The 17,193-nt window shown below is 44.1% G+C and overlaps 1 protein-coding gene across 2 annotated transcripts; it reads right to left on the reverse strand.

Annotated features, from left to right (window-relative positions):
* Positions 1 to 477: 477 nt before the first annotated feature.
* On the reverse strand, positions 478 to 4,045 carry LOC119307022 (E3 ubiquitin-protein ligase RNF5-like). 2 transcript variants are annotated; one of them, XM_037583098.1, is made up of 2 exons: positions 4,014 to 4,045; positions 478 to 1,568 (listed from the first exon to the last, which is right to left on the reverse strand). In XM_037583098.1, exon 2 carries the CDS (start codon positions 1,523 to 1,525, stop codon positions 821 to 823), a length of 705 nt encoding a protein of 234 aa, XP_037438995.1. In that variant the 5' UTR covers positions 1,526 to 1,568; positions 4,014 to 4,045; the 3' UTR covers positions 478 to 820. The 2 variants fall into 2 exon arrangements, with proteins under 2 accessions (XP_037438995.1, XP_037438994.1); XM_037583097.1 differs by lacking the exon at positions 4,014 to 4,045 and adding an exon at positions 2,309 to 2,437.
* Between the last annotated feature and the right edge of the window lie 13,148 nt (positions 4,046 to 17,193).

The following is a 17,193-nucleotide window of genomic DNA, read 5'->3' on the forward strand; positions in this document are numbered from 1 at the left end:
TCAGACTCCAGAGGTCTCCCAGCCAGATGACCTATCCTTCCAAAACATCATACAATTGACGCCGAGCAGGCCATATCTATCTATCAAGCCTCCCAGGCAATGCAAAACAGGTGATGGACTCACAACATCGACGCCGGATCCCCAGATGTTCAGACTGTTCAAGACCGGAAAATGCATACACAGGACCTTGGAAAATGAAACAAAGTTGCACCTGCAACCGCGGCGACATGAATCATTCGACCCGGAATCATAATTAAACCACCGACTGTAAAAAGACCATATATAAATTGCAGAAAAGAGAAAAGGCATGGATTCTAAATCACTGCATACCGCACTCATTTTTACAGTCAAACCAAAATTGTACCACAAGAGAAAAAAGAAGATATGAATTCAGTATTCTAACATGAACACTGACATGAGAGAGTTACAGCCATCATCGCAAAGCATCTTAACAATACAGTACAGAAGAGGAAGACAAGACATGGACTCCAAATAGCTGGACACCCCACTCACTTTGACAGTCGAAACAAAATTACACATGATATAATTGGTCTGGTACATCCACTCCAAACAGAGGTTTCCAAATCATTCACGAATCAGTGCGAAACTACTACGGTACACAGGCACCCCCCATTCAGACCGCGTCTAAATAGCACATATATACATGAGTTCTATGAACACTTTCGCTCAAAACGCACCACTCAGATTTAGACCGGGGTTTTCGTACGGGGGGGGGCAAGGTAATGCACACAACATCTGAGAAGTATCATGACAATCGTTTCTCTTATTATGACGGTGACAAATGACAATGGTGACGAACCTAGAATGTGATGAGGCTCGCGATCACGAGAAAGCCAACCAGGATGAGGAGCGCCTTGAGGTACACGTCCGCCTGCTGCTGCTGCTGCCCGGGCGGCGCGTGCCGGGGGGCAGCGGCGTGGGCGTGCCCGCCATGGAAAGCATGCCCATGGCCATGGCCATGCCCGTAGCCATAGGGAAACCCGGCAGGCTGCCCGTACGCGGTCGCGTCCGGGAATCCATGCACCTGGAAGCTCAGCAGCGGGAACAGGCCGCCAAACGCGGCCGAGAAGGTGTAGTTTCCCCACCGCGCGTTGGCCAAAGGGACGCCCCCTCCCCCCATGAACCAGGGGTTAGGGTTTGCGTTGGGGAAGTGGTTGTTGGGGTCGGCCTGCGGGGCGGTGGCGGGCCGCTGCCCGGTCGGCCGGTTGGGGATCTCGGCCCCGGCCGGCACCCCCTTGGACCTGGGGTCGACGCGGTCCTTGCCGCGGCCGTAGAGCGGGACGAGCTTGTCCTCCTCGACGACGGCCTTGCAGACGGGGCACTCGGGCGAGTGCGAGTGGATGTGCAGCCACTTGTAGAGGCAGGGCCAGCAGAAGAGGTGGCCGCAGAGCGTGACGATGGGCTCCTGCGGCAGCTCGAAGCATATGTTGCACTCGAAGCTGCCCCCGCCGTCGCCGGCCACGCTGCTGCTGCCGCTCGTGGACTCCCCCACATTTGCCGCCATGCTGGCTGGGCGTCGCTCGCTCGGAACCAACCACCACGACGAGCTGCAAATGATCAAATGGTTATGGTCACCAGCAACTCAACAACACAGAGCAACCAACAGCTTGTAAAATTGCAGCGTATCTCGACAGCCAGACGTGCGGTAACAGCAAGACTAGCCAGATGTGCAGCTATCTTCTCAAGGAAGGATCGAATCCCTGACAAATCTATCTACAGGTACAGGATTAGAGTAAGATTTCTCGTGTCAGCAATAAGCAAGCTCAAACAAGGAATGAATGAGAGCGACTAGCAGGAGGAGCAACGCGAATCTAGTAGAAGCATTGGAAAAAACAAAAACAAAATCATCCCCAACCCTCCCCTTTTGGGCAGGGACACGCCACCTACGAGATCTGAAGCTCGGCCACACACCAGCAAAGCAACGCACAAGACGGGACCGCAGCACCGACAGCGCAGCGACTCCGACGACGGCGGCGGCAGCAGCAGCAGCGCTAGACTAAATCGTGAGCAGCAGCCCGCACAACGGGCGAGCCCGTGCGACGCCTGGGGCGAGAAGCTCCTCTCCCCGCAAGCCCGCACACCGAGCGAGCCCGGCGGCCGAATCCGGCGCGGACGGGCCCCGCGCAAGCAGACGCCCGGCGAGCCGCGACGACCGAGGCCGAGGGATCGGGCGGATCCGAATCGGGAGGCGCGCCGAGCCGGCCGCGATCTGGCCGGCCCAAGCGCAGAGACGAGGGCCGCGAGGAGGCGCGGGGGGCGGATCAGGGGGCAGGGTGGGACTGCTTACCGGCGGCCGGACGGACGGGTGAGGAGACGGCGCGGCCGGCGCCTCCCTCCGGCGGTGCGAGGGGGAGGGGAGAGGACGAGAAGCTTCGGGGAAGAAGATGACAAGTACTAGAGTATGAATAGGCGACTCTCTCTCTCGCTGGATGCGAGTTATTAATTGCTTCTGACTTTGGTCAAAGCCGAGTTAATTACTGCTAACGGCGACCCGGGACGGCCCAGTCGACAGGCATCGGCCTGGCAACCTACAACAAAAAAAAACAAGCGACGGTGGGCTTCCTAGGCCCAGCCCGTGCGACGACGCGAACGAGCAACCGGCCACGTGAGAAATCATCCCTCAAAACACCCCTAAAAGAAAGTGAGAAATCGAAAATTGTCTGAAAAAACGCGAGAGATCATCAAAACCCCACGCAAAAAAGTGTTCATATAATCAAAATCCCTGCAGAGAAAAACCAGGCGACAAGCATGCACGTGCGCTCGGAATGTGTTTTGCGTGGAAACAGAGCTACAGTACAGCACACAGAAGAGTGGCCGTCTGATCTGCTCCACCACCTAACCTCGCATGCACACCTACTATGTACTACTCCCTCCTTTCCGGTTTATAAGGCTTGTCTCAAAATTTTAGTTTTTTCATTTGTAAGGCTCAATTTGGTTGTTCCCCGTCACATGTTTAGATTCCAAGGTGCCTTAAATTATTGCATGCAAGTATTAAGAGAAAATTGACCAATGCATGTACTTTATGCATGCATGCATTGCAACTAATGCATTGATAAACATATTTTTTTAGAAAAACTAGAGCATTAATTTAGTGCCTTTGCAAACTTCAAAAAATATTCAACCACTCACCATCTACTTTGGTTGGTGAGATTTTTGAATTGAGCCCTATAAACCGGAAAGGAGGAAGTACAGTAGTAGAGTAGTAGGTTAGTTAATGGTTAGTCCCCATCACTAATTAATTTAATTTGCCAACGCAACGAAGTGTCCTTGCTTTCTCACCGCAAGCTCTGTCAACCCAATTATCGTTCATCCCCTTCACCCCAACGCAAGCCATAATAATTCCAAGAAGAAAATAAATGGGTAACGCGACTCATGGGAAAGGAAACTCAAATATGGAGGATTGATTATTCGCCTCTCAATGCAAAATACTTTGATCCTTTCTTTCTTTCTTTCTTTCTTTCAGGGGAACAAACAAAGGAACAAACACGGAGCCTCATTCGACGTCGAACCCCTTCTCCTGGAGCTCCTGCATCACCTCATTACCCATCCGGAACCACAACTTGCACGCCTCCCGGTCGAACTTCTTCGACTGCATCTGTTTCTGCATGTTGTCTGAGTCCATGTTGGCGTCCGCGAACCCCTTGGGCCCGATCGTCGTGCCCAGGGCGCCCCCTGCTCTTTATGAACTCCTCCACCGCCTCCTCGTCGCCCGGGTACGGGAACTCCCTGCGCTCGTACAGATGCGTCAATGGGCCGGAGTGGGCTAACTAAGGAGGCCTCGTCTCGCTACTTAAGCAAGGAAGAAGAGAAGGGCGTGCATCCAGTGGATCAAAGCAACGGCGGCACGACTCCTTTCCCCTTTCCCCTTCCACCTACTAAGAACCCTAACCTTCCTGATTCATGTACTTCGTCTGTAATCGCCACTAAACATTCATCTGTGAGTGAGACGGTGGCCTTTACTACTACTGCATTGCTGGCTGGAAACTGCTTACCGGCGGCCGGACGGACGGGGCGAGGAGACGGCGAGGCGCCTCCCTCCGGCGGTGCGAGAGGGAGGAGAGGACAAGAAGCTTCGGGGAAGAAGTGGGGAAGAAGAAGAGGACAAGGAGAGTATGAATAGACGACTAGTTGCTCCCTCTCCCTCTCGCTGCCTGCCTGCGAGTTATTTATTCTTTCTGACTTTGGTCAAGCCGAGTTAATTAGTCCTAACGGCGACCCTGGACGGCCCAGTCGACAGGCATCGGCCGGGTCCACAGACCACCACCACCACCATCGAATTCTTCTTCTGGTTGTGCATCCGGGCTTTTTGGGCCTTCTCCCGGTGACCGTTCGATGACGCTAACAAAAGCAATTGACCATGTTGCCTAAAAAGAAGCAATTAACCATGTGAATGAAAAATGCCCCTCCATTCCTAAATATAAGACCTTCTAGAGATTCTAATATGAACTACATGCGGAGCAAAATGATTGAATCTACACTCCAAAATATGTCTTTGTACATCCATATGTAGTTTGCATTGAAATCTCTAAAAGACTTGTATTTACAAACGGAGGGGGTACAAAATTCTACAAAAAGTGGGGGGAAATGTACTACTCCTCTCCGATCCAAAATTCAATGTACTAAAGCAGCGTCAATTAATTTGGATCGGAGAAAGTTTCTACTATCTCTGAAACCTAGTATAATAACTTTTTTTACACTGAGATAGTGTCCAAAATCATCTTATATCAAGTTACGGAGGGAGTATATACTACTTATAAAAGCATGAGTTTGATGAATCCAAATGATCTGAGCCATCCAACCACCTATATCCAATGTCTCATGTTGCTCTAATGGTGTATCCGTCACATCATCAATAAATTGGAAACATGTTAACTGCATAAATCATAATTTGAACAGAACATTAATTGCATTATTAAACACAATTAACATTGGAATAATCACTAATTGTTGTTAATCTTGAAAATAAAATTACTGTCAAACTGGACATGCACGTACACGGTTACCAGTAATTAGTAATTCAAAATAAGACAGTGGTAGCAAGCAACAACCAATGACAAATACGCCTGGAATTCGAGTCGGGTCATCTCAACTCAACTCGCTAGAGCTCGTTAAGATAACAAACTAGCTTGTCTCGGCTGGGCTTGTTAAGACAACGAGCCGAGTCACGGATTACTCGTTTAGTTAGTTCGCGAGTTTTCAAGTTTTAGTTTCAGCTATAAATGGTGATCATCAAATGAAAAAAGAAACACACAACCAGATGACAAGCATTCATGTGCGCTCGACACGCACGAAATGTGTTTTGTGTGGAAACAAAGATGCACTAAAGAACCCCATCCAAAAAAAGAAAAAGATGCACTGAAGAACACTTGTCATGTGATCTGCTCTGCTCTGCTCCTCCTGGCCTAACCCCCCACCAACACTTGGTTAACTAATGCTCACTCCCTGTCATTAGGGCTGGAAAAAAAGCTCGAAACTCGTGAGCTAAACAAGTAGCTCGTGACTCGGCTTGAATCGACTCGAACTCGAAGAATAACGAGTCGATCCTCGCTTTCTCACCGGAAATCCGCCAGCTAAACTATCTTTGATCCCCCAACCACTTCCCATTGTCAATTCCAACGTAACTGAATGAAAAGGATTGATGTGGAAGAAAAATAGTGATGGCGTCTTCGTGCCGTGCTTTGTCCAAATCTCATTTGTCAACCGATATTCTACGTGCCACTTGCGGCACTTGCCCTTAAAAGTTTGACGTATTTTTTATTATGTTTAGGGTGGTTTGTGTTTCTGGTGAACTTTACTCCAGATTAGACGCATCCGTGACACTTGACAATGTACAAAGTACTTATATATAGAGATGAAGATGGGACACTAGACAGATGCAAGCATTTATAAGCTCAGCAAACAGTTTAAAGAAAAAAGGTGGATGCATTCATCTTTATTATTGTTCCACTGCGCCTTATGACAACGACATTCCACATATGCTTAGAGAATCTCATACTCCCTCCGTTTACTTTTATAAGTCGTTTCAGACAACTGAAAATAAGCTGCTTTGCATGTTGTCTGAAATGTTTTCAGCGTCTTATAAAAGTGAACAACGGGAGTATCTGTTTTAATCTGATGACACGCTGCTGCCTATGCTTTCATCACCAGGACCATAATACCCCAGCTGTCTTGATTTATTGGCAAAGTACAAATTAAATTATTAAACCGGCGGCTCAATACATATATGATTAATCCATGAAAAAAACTTATTTAATTCCAAAGGAATACAAAGCTGGATGCAACCGGGTTTACTTAATCTCCACTGAGAAAAAGGGCTCGCACTGAACTTGGATGCATCTAACTTTATCCCAGGAAATGTTTCTTCTACTTTCATCAATGCAGCATACTTAATCGAGCCGATGCCTCCCTCCATTTCTTTCATGGGAATAAAACTAATCTTCATTCGACGTCGAACCCCTTCTCCTGGAGCTCCTGCACCACCTTGTTGCGCATCCGGAACCACAACTTATGCACCTCCTGGTCGAACTTCTTCGACTGCAGCTACTTCTGCATGTTGTCCGAGTCCATGTTCGCGTCGACGAACCCCTTTGGCCCGATCGTGGTGCCCAGGGCGCCCCCGCTCTTTATGAACTCCTCGACGGCCTCCTCGTCACCTGGGTAAGGGAACTCCCTGTGCTCGTACAGATGCGCCATCTCCTTCTCTTCCTAGCAAATGATTTCGATAGAGCTTAGAGCAACAGTATATAAATTGAACACTCGGGTGAAAGGAATATTAGCATTGGCAAAAAAGAGCCCTCGGTGTCGTTTTGAACAATCTTGTAGAAGAGAGATTCGCCTCCTCTGAGTGACCACTATGGATAATCACTAGCATCACACATAATCTCAAAAGGCAAGTTTCAATCAGGTGGTTGAACAACAGGTACAGTAATTAAGGCTTTCTTTAGTGTCTCAAAGGCTTCCATACAATTATCATCAAACACAAAGGGAATATCCTTTTGCAAAAGATTCGTAAGAGGCCTAGAAATTTTACAAAAGTCTTTGATAAACCTTCTATGAAAACCAGTATGACCAAGGAAACTACGAATACCTTTGATATGTTTAGGACATGGCATTTTCTCAATTGCATCAAACTTGGCTTTGTCCACCTCAATGCCTCTTTCAGAAATTTTATGGCCCAAAACAATACCTTCATTAACCATAAAGTGGCACTTCTCCCAATTCAAGACGAGATTTGTTTGTTCACATCTCCGCAAGACTCGATCAAGATTGCTTAAATAGTCATCAAAAGACTTCCCATAAACAGAAAAGTCATCCATGAAAACCTCAACAATCTTTTCACAAAAATCAGAGAATATAGCAGTCATACATCTTTGAAAGGTAGCAGGTGCATTACATAAACCGAAAGACATACGTCTATAAGAAAATGTTCCAAAAGGACAAGTAAAAGTGGTCTTTTCTTGATCAGATTGTAAAACAAGTATTTGTGAAAAGCCAGAATATCCATCAAGGAAGCATAAATGTGCGTGCTTAGATAATCTTTCTAACATTTGATCGATAAAAGGCAGAGGGTAATGATCTTTTCTGGTAGCTTTATTTAATTTTCTATAATCAATTACCATCCTTTAGCCTGTGACAATTCTTTGTGGAATGAGCTCATTCTTATCATTAGGAACAACAGTAATACGTCCCTTCTTAGGGACACAATGAACAGGATTGACCCATCTACTATCAGCTATAGGATAGATTGTACCTGCTTCCAGAAGTTTCAATATTTCTGTTCTTACCACTTCTTTCATCTTCGGATTTAACCGACGTTGGTGATCAACAACAGGTTTAGCATCAGGTTCCATATTAATCTTGTGCTGACATAGAGTGGGACTAGATCCCTTAAGATCATCAAGAGTATATCCAATAGCAGCCATGTGCTTCCTTAGAACTTTCAATAGTCTTTCTTCTTCATGTTCTGAAAGGTTAGCACTAATAATAACATGATATATCTTTTTTCTCATCAAGATAAGCATATTTCAAAGCGTTTGGCAATTGTTTCAATTCAAACACAGGATCACCTTTAGGTGGAGGACCTCCTAGAGTTTCAATAGGCAAATTGTGTTTAAGCAAAGGTTGTTATTCAAAAAAGATTCTATCTATTTCATTTCTTTCACGCATATGAAAATCATTTTCATGGCCTAGCAAATATTGTTCCAAAGGATCAGTAGGAGGCACAGCAATAGAAGCAAGACCAATAATCTCATCCTTACTAGGCAAATCTTTCTTATGAGGTTGTTTACTAAACTTGGAAAAATTAAATTCATGAGATTCATCACCAAAGCTAACACCGACAGTTTGTTTCTCACCATCTATTTGGCATTGACGATGTTCAAGAAAGGCCTACCAAAAATAATGGGACAAAAGTCATCTTGTGGGGAGCTAAGAACAAGAAAATCAGCAGGATATTTTATTTTCCCACACAAGACTTCAACATCTCTAAGAATCCCAATTGGTGATATAGTATCTCTATTAGCAAGTTTAATGGTGATGTCTATGCCTTCTATTTCAGTAGGTGCTATTTCATCTTTAATTTCTTGATATAAGGAGAAAGGAATATCACTCACACTAGCACCTAGGTCACATAACCCATGATAACATTGATCTCCTATCTTAACTAAGACAACAGGCATGCCAACAACTGGTCTATGTTTATCTTTCCCTTCAGGTTTGGCAATTCTAGAAGCTTCACCACAGAAGTAAATAACATGTCCATCAATATTATCAACTAAAAGATCTTTAACCATAGTGACACTAGGTTCAACTCTGATTTGTTCAGATGGTTTGGGTGTTCTAACATAACTTTTGTTAACCATAGTTGAAGCTTTAGCATGTTCCTCCATCCTAATAGGAAAAGGTGGGTTTTCAATATAAGAAGTGGGAACAACTGGATCAACATTGTAAATGACGGTTTCTTCTTTAGCTTTTACCGGTTCTTTAATTTCTTCTTTAATTGGTGGGTGATATTTAAACCACTTCTCCTTAGGGAGATCAACATGAGCAGCAAAAGATTCATAGAAGGAAGCTACTATCTCAGAGTCAAGTCTATATTTAGTGCTAAACTTTTGAAAAGCATCGCTATTCATAAAAGATTTCACACAATCAAACTTAGGTTCAATACCTGACTCTTTACCTTCATCGAGTTCCCAATCTTCAGAGATGCATTTAATTCTTTCTAAAAGATCCCACCTGAATTCAATAATCTTCTTCATAAAGGAACCAATACAAGAAGTATCGAGCATGGATTGATCATTACGAGAGAGCCGAGCATAAAAATTCTGAATAATAATTTCTCTTGAGAGCTCATGATTGGGGCATGAATATAACATTGACTTAAGCCTCCCTCAAGCTAGAGCGATACTTTCTCCTTCACGAGGCTTAAAATTATATATAGGATAATTCCGATCACGATGAACTAGATGCATAGGATAATTTTTTTGATGAAATTGCAATTTCAAACGGTTTTAGTTCCAAGATCCAATATCATCGCATAGCCTATACCATGTCAATGCTTTTCCCTTCAAAAATAAAGGGAAAACCCTCTTCTTATCTTCATCTCCAGGCAAACCTGCAATCTTAAACAATTTACAAATTTCATCCACATATATCAAGTGCATATCAGGATGTTCGGTTCCATCTTCTACATAAGGATTACCTAGCAGTTGTTCTAAATATCCGAAGGAATTTTATATTTAACATTTTTAGTAGGTGCAGTAGGTTGAGGGGCAACTAATTGTGGTTCCGATCAAGGTGAAGATACCCCGAACAAACCCCTCAAAGGATTGTTTTCCATAGTAACAAGTGACAATAAATTTCAGCATATAGTAATAATGTTTCCTTACCAATTTCCACTTACCAAGAGCGCTTCACTCCCTGGCAACGGCACCAGAAAATAGCCTTGATTACCCACAAGTATATGGGGTCAATTGTAGCCTTTTCGATAAGTAAGAGTGTCGAACCCAACAAGGAGCAGAAGGAAATGACAAGTGGTTTTCAGCAAGGTAATATCTGCAAGTGCTGAAATTGTATGTAGCGGAGTAATTTGATAGCAAGATAATTTGTAATGAGCAAGTAACGATAGTAGTAAAAAAATGCAGCAAGGTAGCCCAATCCTTTTGAGGCAAGGGACAGGCCAAAACGGTCTCTTAGAATAAGCAAAGTGTTCTTGAGGGTAGATGAGAATTTCATCTAGTCACTTTCATCATGTTGGCTTAATTCGTGTTTGGTACTTTGATAATTTGATATGTGGGTGGACCGGTGCTTAGGTGTTGTTCTTACTTGAACAAGCCTCCTACTTATGATTAACCCTCTCGCAAGCATCCACAACTATAAGAAAAGTATTAAGAATGAATTCTAACCATAGCATTAAACTTTTGGATCCAATCAGCCCCTTATGGAATATCGCATAAACTGGGGTTTAAATTTCTATCGCTCTCGCAACCCACCATCTAATAACTACTCCACAATGCATTCCCTTAGGCCCAAATATGATGAAGTGCCATGTAGTCGACGTTCACATGACACCACTAATAGAATGACAACATACATATCATCAAAATATCAAACACATATCAAGTTCACATGATTACTTGCAACATCATTTCTCCCGTGACCTCAAGAACGAAAGTAACTACTCACAAATGATAAACATGCTCAAGACCAGAGGGGTATTAAATAGCATAATGGATCTGAACATATAATCTTCCACCAAATAAACCATATAGTAATCAACTACAAGATGTAATCAACACTACTAGTCACCCACAAGCACCAATCTATAGTTTTTGTACAAAGATTGAACACAAGAGATGAACTAGGGTTTGAGAGGAGTTGGTGCTGTGAAGATGTTGATGAAGATAGCCCTCCCCAAGATGGGAGAGTTGTTGGTGATGATGATGACGATGATTTCCCCCTCCGGGAGGGAAGTTCCCCCAGTGGAATCGCTTCGCCGGAGGACAAAAGTGCTTCTGCCAAAGTTCCACCTCAAGGCGGCAGCGCTTCGTCCAGAATGTCCTCCCCTGATTTTTTCTAGGTCAAAATGACCTATATACCAGAAGATGGGCATCGAAGGTGAGCCGAGGAGGGCAGCATCCACCAGGGCGCGCATGGGCCTCCTGGCGCGCCCAGGTGGGTTGTGCCCACCTGGTGCCCCCTGGTACTTATTTGCTCCAATATTTATTAAATATTCCATAAAAATCCTTGGGAAGTTTCAGCTCATTTGGAGTTGTGCAGAATAGGTAGCTTGACGTAGCTTTTTCAGATCCAGATTTCCAGCTGCTGGAATTCTCCCCCTTTGTGCATACCTTGCATATTATGAGAGGAAAGGCATTAGCATTACTCCGAAAAGCATTATTATGCAATAAAACGACATAAATAACATTAGGAAAACTTGATCCAAAATGGACATATCAAGATGGAGTAGTTTCAATGGTGAACATCTCTATGTTGATCATATCTACTATATGATTCACGTTCGACCTTTCGGTCCCAGTGTTCCGAGGCCATATCTGCATATGCTAGGTTCGTCAAGTTTAACCCGAGTATTCTTCACGTGCAAATCTGGCTTGCACCCGTTGTATTTGAACGTAGAGCTTATCACACCCAATCATCACGTGGTGTCTCGGCACGACGAACTGTAGCAAGGGTGCATGCTCAGGGAGAACACTTATACCTTGAAATTTCGTGAGGGGTCACCTTATAATGCTACCATCGTACTAAGCAAAATAAGATGCATAAAAGATAAACATCACATGCAATCGAAATATGTGACATGATATGGCCATCATCATCTTGTGCCTTTGATCTCCATCTCCAAAGCACCGTCATGATCTCCATCGTCACCAGCTTGACATCTTGATCTTCATCGTAACATCATTGTCGTCTCACCAACTATTGTTACTACGACTATCGCTACCGCTTAGTGATAAAGTAAAGCAATTACATGGCGGTTGCATTTCATATAATAAAGCGATAACCATATGGCCCCTGCCAATTGCCGATAACTCTGTTACAAAACATGATCATCTCATACAACAATTTATATCACATCATGTCTTGACCATATCACATCACAACAAGCCCTGCAAAAACAAGTTAGACGTCCTCTACTTTGTTGTTGCAAGTTTTACGTGGCTGCTACGAGCTTCTAGCAAGAATCGTTCTTACCTACGCATCAAAACCACAATGATTTTTCGTCAAGTGTGTTGTTTTAACCTTCAACAAGGACCATCCGTAGTCAAACTCAATTCAACAAATGTTGGAGAAATTGACACCCGCCAGCCACCTGTGTGCAAAGCACGTTGGTAGAACCACTCTCATGAACGCGCTCATGTAATGTCGGTCCGGGCCGCTTCATCCAACAATACCGCCGAATCAAAGTAAGACGTTGGTGGTAAACATTATGACTATTATCGCCCACAACTCTTTGTGTTCTACTCGTGCATATCATCTACGCATAGACCTGGCTCGGATGCCACTGTTGGGGAACGTAGCATGCAATTTCAAAAAAAATCCTACGATCATGCAAGATCTATCTAGGAGATGCATAGCAACAAGAGGGGGAGAGTGTGTCCACGTAGCCTCATAGACTTAAAGCGGAAGCGTTAGTTAACGCGGTTGATTTAGTCGAACGTCGTCACGATCCAACCGATCCAAGTACCGAGCGTATGGCACCTCCGTGTTTAGCATACGTTTAGCTCAATGACGTCCCTCGAACTCTTGATCCAGTAGAGGGTCGAGGGAGAGTTCCGTCAGCACGACGGTGTGGCGACGGTGTTGATGATGTGATCCACGCAGGGCTTCGCCTAAGCACTACGATGCTATGACCGGAGGAGTAAACTGTGGAGGGGGCACCACACACGACAAAGAGAACAATTGATGTGCCTTTGGGGTGCCCCCTGCCCCCGTATATAAAGGAGGAGGGGAGGAGGCGGCCGGCCTAGGGGGCGCGCCAAGTGTGGGGAGTCCTACTAGGACTCCCTAGTCCTAGCAGGATTCCCCCTTCCTTTTCCGGAGAGGGGGGAAGGGGAAAGGTGGAGAGGGAGAAGGAAAGAGGGGGGCCGCGCCCCCACCCGTTGTCCAATTTGGACTGGACTTGGGGGGGCGCCACCTCCTGGCCGCTGCCTCCACTTCTCCACTAAGGCCCATGTAGGCCCATTAACCCACCGGGGGGTTCGCGTAACCTCCCAGTACTCCGGAAAATGTCCAAACCTCTCCGAAACTAGTCCGGTCTCCGAACATAACCTTCCAATATATCAATCTTTACCTCTCGACCATTTCAAGACTCCTCGTCATGTCCGTGATCTCATCCGGGACTCCGAACAAACTTCGGTCATCAAAAACACATAACTCATAATACAAATCATCATCGAACGTTAAGCGTGCGGACCCTATGGGTTCGAGAACTATGTAGACATGATCGAGACACATCTCTGATCAATAACCAATAGCAGAACCTGGATGCTCATATTGGCTCCTACATATTCTACGAAGATTTTTATCGGTCAAACTGCACAACAACATGTGTTGTTCCCTTTGTCATCGGTATGTTACTTGCCCGAGATTCGATCGTCGGTATCATCATACCTAGTTCAATCTTGTTATTGTCAAGTCTCTTTACTTGTTCTGTAATGCTTCATCCCGCAACTAACTCATTAGTCACATTGCTTGCAAGGCTTATAGTGATGAGCATTACCGAGAGGGCCCAGAGATACCTCTCTGAAACACAGAGTGAAAAATCCTATTCTTGATCTATGCCAAACCAATAAACACCTTCGGAGACACCTGTAGAGCATCTTTATAATCACCCAGTTACGTTGTGACGTTTTATAGCACACAAGGTGTTCCTCCGGTATTCGGGATTTGCACAATCTCATCAGAGGAACATGTATAAGTCATGAAGAAAGTAGTAGCAATACAACTTAACGATCATTATGCTAAGTTAATGGATGGGTCTTGTCCATCACATCATTCTCTAATGATGTGACCCCGTTCATCAAATGACAACACATGTCTATGGTCAGGAAACATAACCATCTTTGATTAACGAGCTAGTCAAGTAGAGCCATACTAGGGACACTATGTTTTGTCTATGTATTCACACATGTACTAAGTTTCCGGTTAATACAATTCTAGCATGAATAATAAACATTTATCATGATATAAGGAAATATAAATAACAACTTTATTATTGCCTCTAGGGCATATTTCCTTCACCACAAGTATGGGAGATCAATCGTAGTCCTTTCTATAAGTAAGAGTGTCGAATCCAGCGAGAAACAGAAGGAAATGATAAAGGATTTTTAGCAAGGTGTTGTCTGCAAGCACTGAAATTATCAGTAACAAATAGTTTGGTAGCAAGGTAATTCGTAACAAGTAGAAAAATTAATAATAGGTGCAGCAAGATAGCCCAATCTTTCTTATGGCAAAGGACAGGCCGGAATGTTCTCTTATAGTAAGCAAAGCGTTCTTGAGGACACATGGGAATCTCATCTAGTCAATTTCATCAAGTTTGCTTGATTCACGGTTGCTACTTTGATAATTTGATATGTGGGTGGACTGGTGCTTAGGTGTTGTTCTTATTTGAACAGGCCTACCACTTATGATTACCCCCTCTCGCAAGCATCCGCAACTACAAAAGAAGAATTAAAATAAATCTAATCATAGAATGAAACATATGGATCCAAATCAACCCCTTACGGACTAGCGCATAAACTATGGTTTAAGCTTCTGTCACTCTAGCAATCCATCATCTAATTACTACTCCATAATGCCTTTCCTTAGGCCCAAAGATGGTGAAGTTTCATGTAGTCGACGTTCACATGACACCACTAAGAGAAGCAACAACATACATATCATCAAAATATCGATGAATACCAAATACACATGATTACTTATAACTAGACTTCTCTCATGTCCTCGAGAACAGAAGTAACTACTTACGAACCATATTCATGTTTAAGACCAGAGAGGTGTTGAATAGCATTAATGATCTAGACATATAATCTTCCATCAAATAAACCAACTAGTATCAACTACAAGATGTAAACAACATTACTAGCAACCCATAGATGTCAATCTGAGGTTTTGAGACAAAGATTGAATACACGAGATGAACTAGGGTTTGAGATAAGATGGTGCTGGTGAAGATGTTGATGAAGATTGGTCCTCCCTCGATGAGAGGATTGTTGGTGATGTAGATGGCTTCAATTTGCCCTTCCCAGAGGGAAGTTTCCCTGCCGAAATCGCTCCGCCGGAGAGCAAAAGTGTTCCTGCCCAGGTTCCATCTCGAGACGGCGGCGCTTCGTCCCCAAATTTCTCTCTTGATTTTTTCTAGGGCAAATAGCTTCATATAGGAACAGATTGGCCTCGGAGGCTAGCCAGAGGCCCCACAAGCCACATGGCCGCGCCCAGGGGGCGCGCCCATGTGCCTCGTGGGCACCTGGTGGGTCCCCTCTGGTATAAAAATATTTTTAATCCGAGGTTGTATAAGAGGCATAAGAGGCATCTAGAAGTTCTAAAGTACTGAAAGACTATTTCTCCCAAAAACAGAACGTGATGGTAGCTCTCAAAAACTGTGCATCTTCCATCCTTTTTTAGCCGTAGATAGTGATGCCATCTGAATCAGCCAATCGCCGACTATCATCGAGGGGGAGCAGCCGCACTCCAAACCCCAAAACCCACAGGAACCCATCTCTCGATGGGAGCAGGCCGTGCTCGGAGGAAACAGGGGATTGGCTGATTCGGATAATGATGATGGGGATGGGCGGGAGCACATCATGCTCAGAGGAAAGCATGGGATTAGCTGATTCAGACGATGATGATGTGGACAAGGAGAAGGAAACGAAAACGAGAAATCACGAGCTTCCCCATTTGTTCTATTCCCAGTCAACAAATCTGCCATGACTTCGCAGCTCATTGTCTTGTCAATCCCATTGGGGAGCCAAACAATTTTGCTTATGTATACTAAAAGATTTTCCATTAAACTCTAAGGTTTTATTAGAGCAAACACATATATTATGTTGTTTCATATTTTCACATGTGAATGGGATTCGAAATGAGCTATTTGATCCAACTTTCTAGATTTCTTTAAGAAACACCGATGCAAATTACCCCCACCATATATAGTGGAAAAATCAGTTTACACTAGAGTTAGCTACCATCAATGTATCGGTGATATATTTGCCCACCTCTCGGCCTCAGGTGTTCAAGTTACAGACAAATTGATACAATCACAACAAAGTTCGACGTACAAGTAAACTTGCAATAGAAACAATTCAGTACTTAAAATATTTGTTATTGGTAAGCAAAACCTCATACAAAATTGATCACTTAATCCTATACAAATTTTATACATGCATTGATGAATTGTAACTGGCGGCATCTAATTAAAGTGCGCCAATCGCATTGAATTTTCAAAGATCCTACAAAAGCAAATCGATCTTTGATTTACCAACATTCTACAAACAAAAAAAAATTGTAGATATCCTATAGTTAAATCCCTAGGGTTCTCAACTAGTATCGCACAAACTAGAGAATGTTCTCAAGTTCTTGCGGGTTCTGGTTGGGGTATCATGGTGCACTTCATTGTTATAGTTATCCTACCACACCGACACCCATGAATAATAGCGTACAACACCTGATGTAATCAAAGGGGATCAATGCCACATGGCGCCTGACGTGTGGGTCATGTCTGTTAGGTATGCCATCAAATATGAGATTTTGGGCATGTGTTGATCATTATACTGGAATGTGTGGTTTTACACGATCATAAAAGCAGTGGTTCGTGCAGTTCACTCAACTCAAAGTTCCGGTCAAACACATGATTGATTAATATAGACACGCGCCACATCACAAACCCATAATTACCCCTCTATTGCCAAATGTTATTATCCTTTACAAGAACTACAACTCTAAATATAAGGTGAGGGATACATGCTTCTCTTGAAGAGTCCCCTGCACCTTATTCCTAAGCTAGCGTAACTAGGTACTCCCTCCGTCCCGAATTACTTGTGTCACATAAATGAATGTATCTAAACGTATATTTAATCCTAGATACATCCATTTTCGCGACAAGTGATTCGGGACGGAGGGAGTACCATTCACCATCGGTACCTCTATTTATTCATC

This window comes from Triticum dicoccoides, chromosome 5B (assembly GCF_002162155.2).
Source record: "Triticum dicoccoides isolate Atlit2015 ecotype Zavitan chromosome 5B, WEW_v2.0, whole genome shotgun sequence".
In the NCBI taxonomy this organism is placed as follows: Eukaryota; Viridiplantae; Streptophyta; class Magnoliopsida; order Poales; family Poaceae; genus Triticum; species Triticum dicoccoides.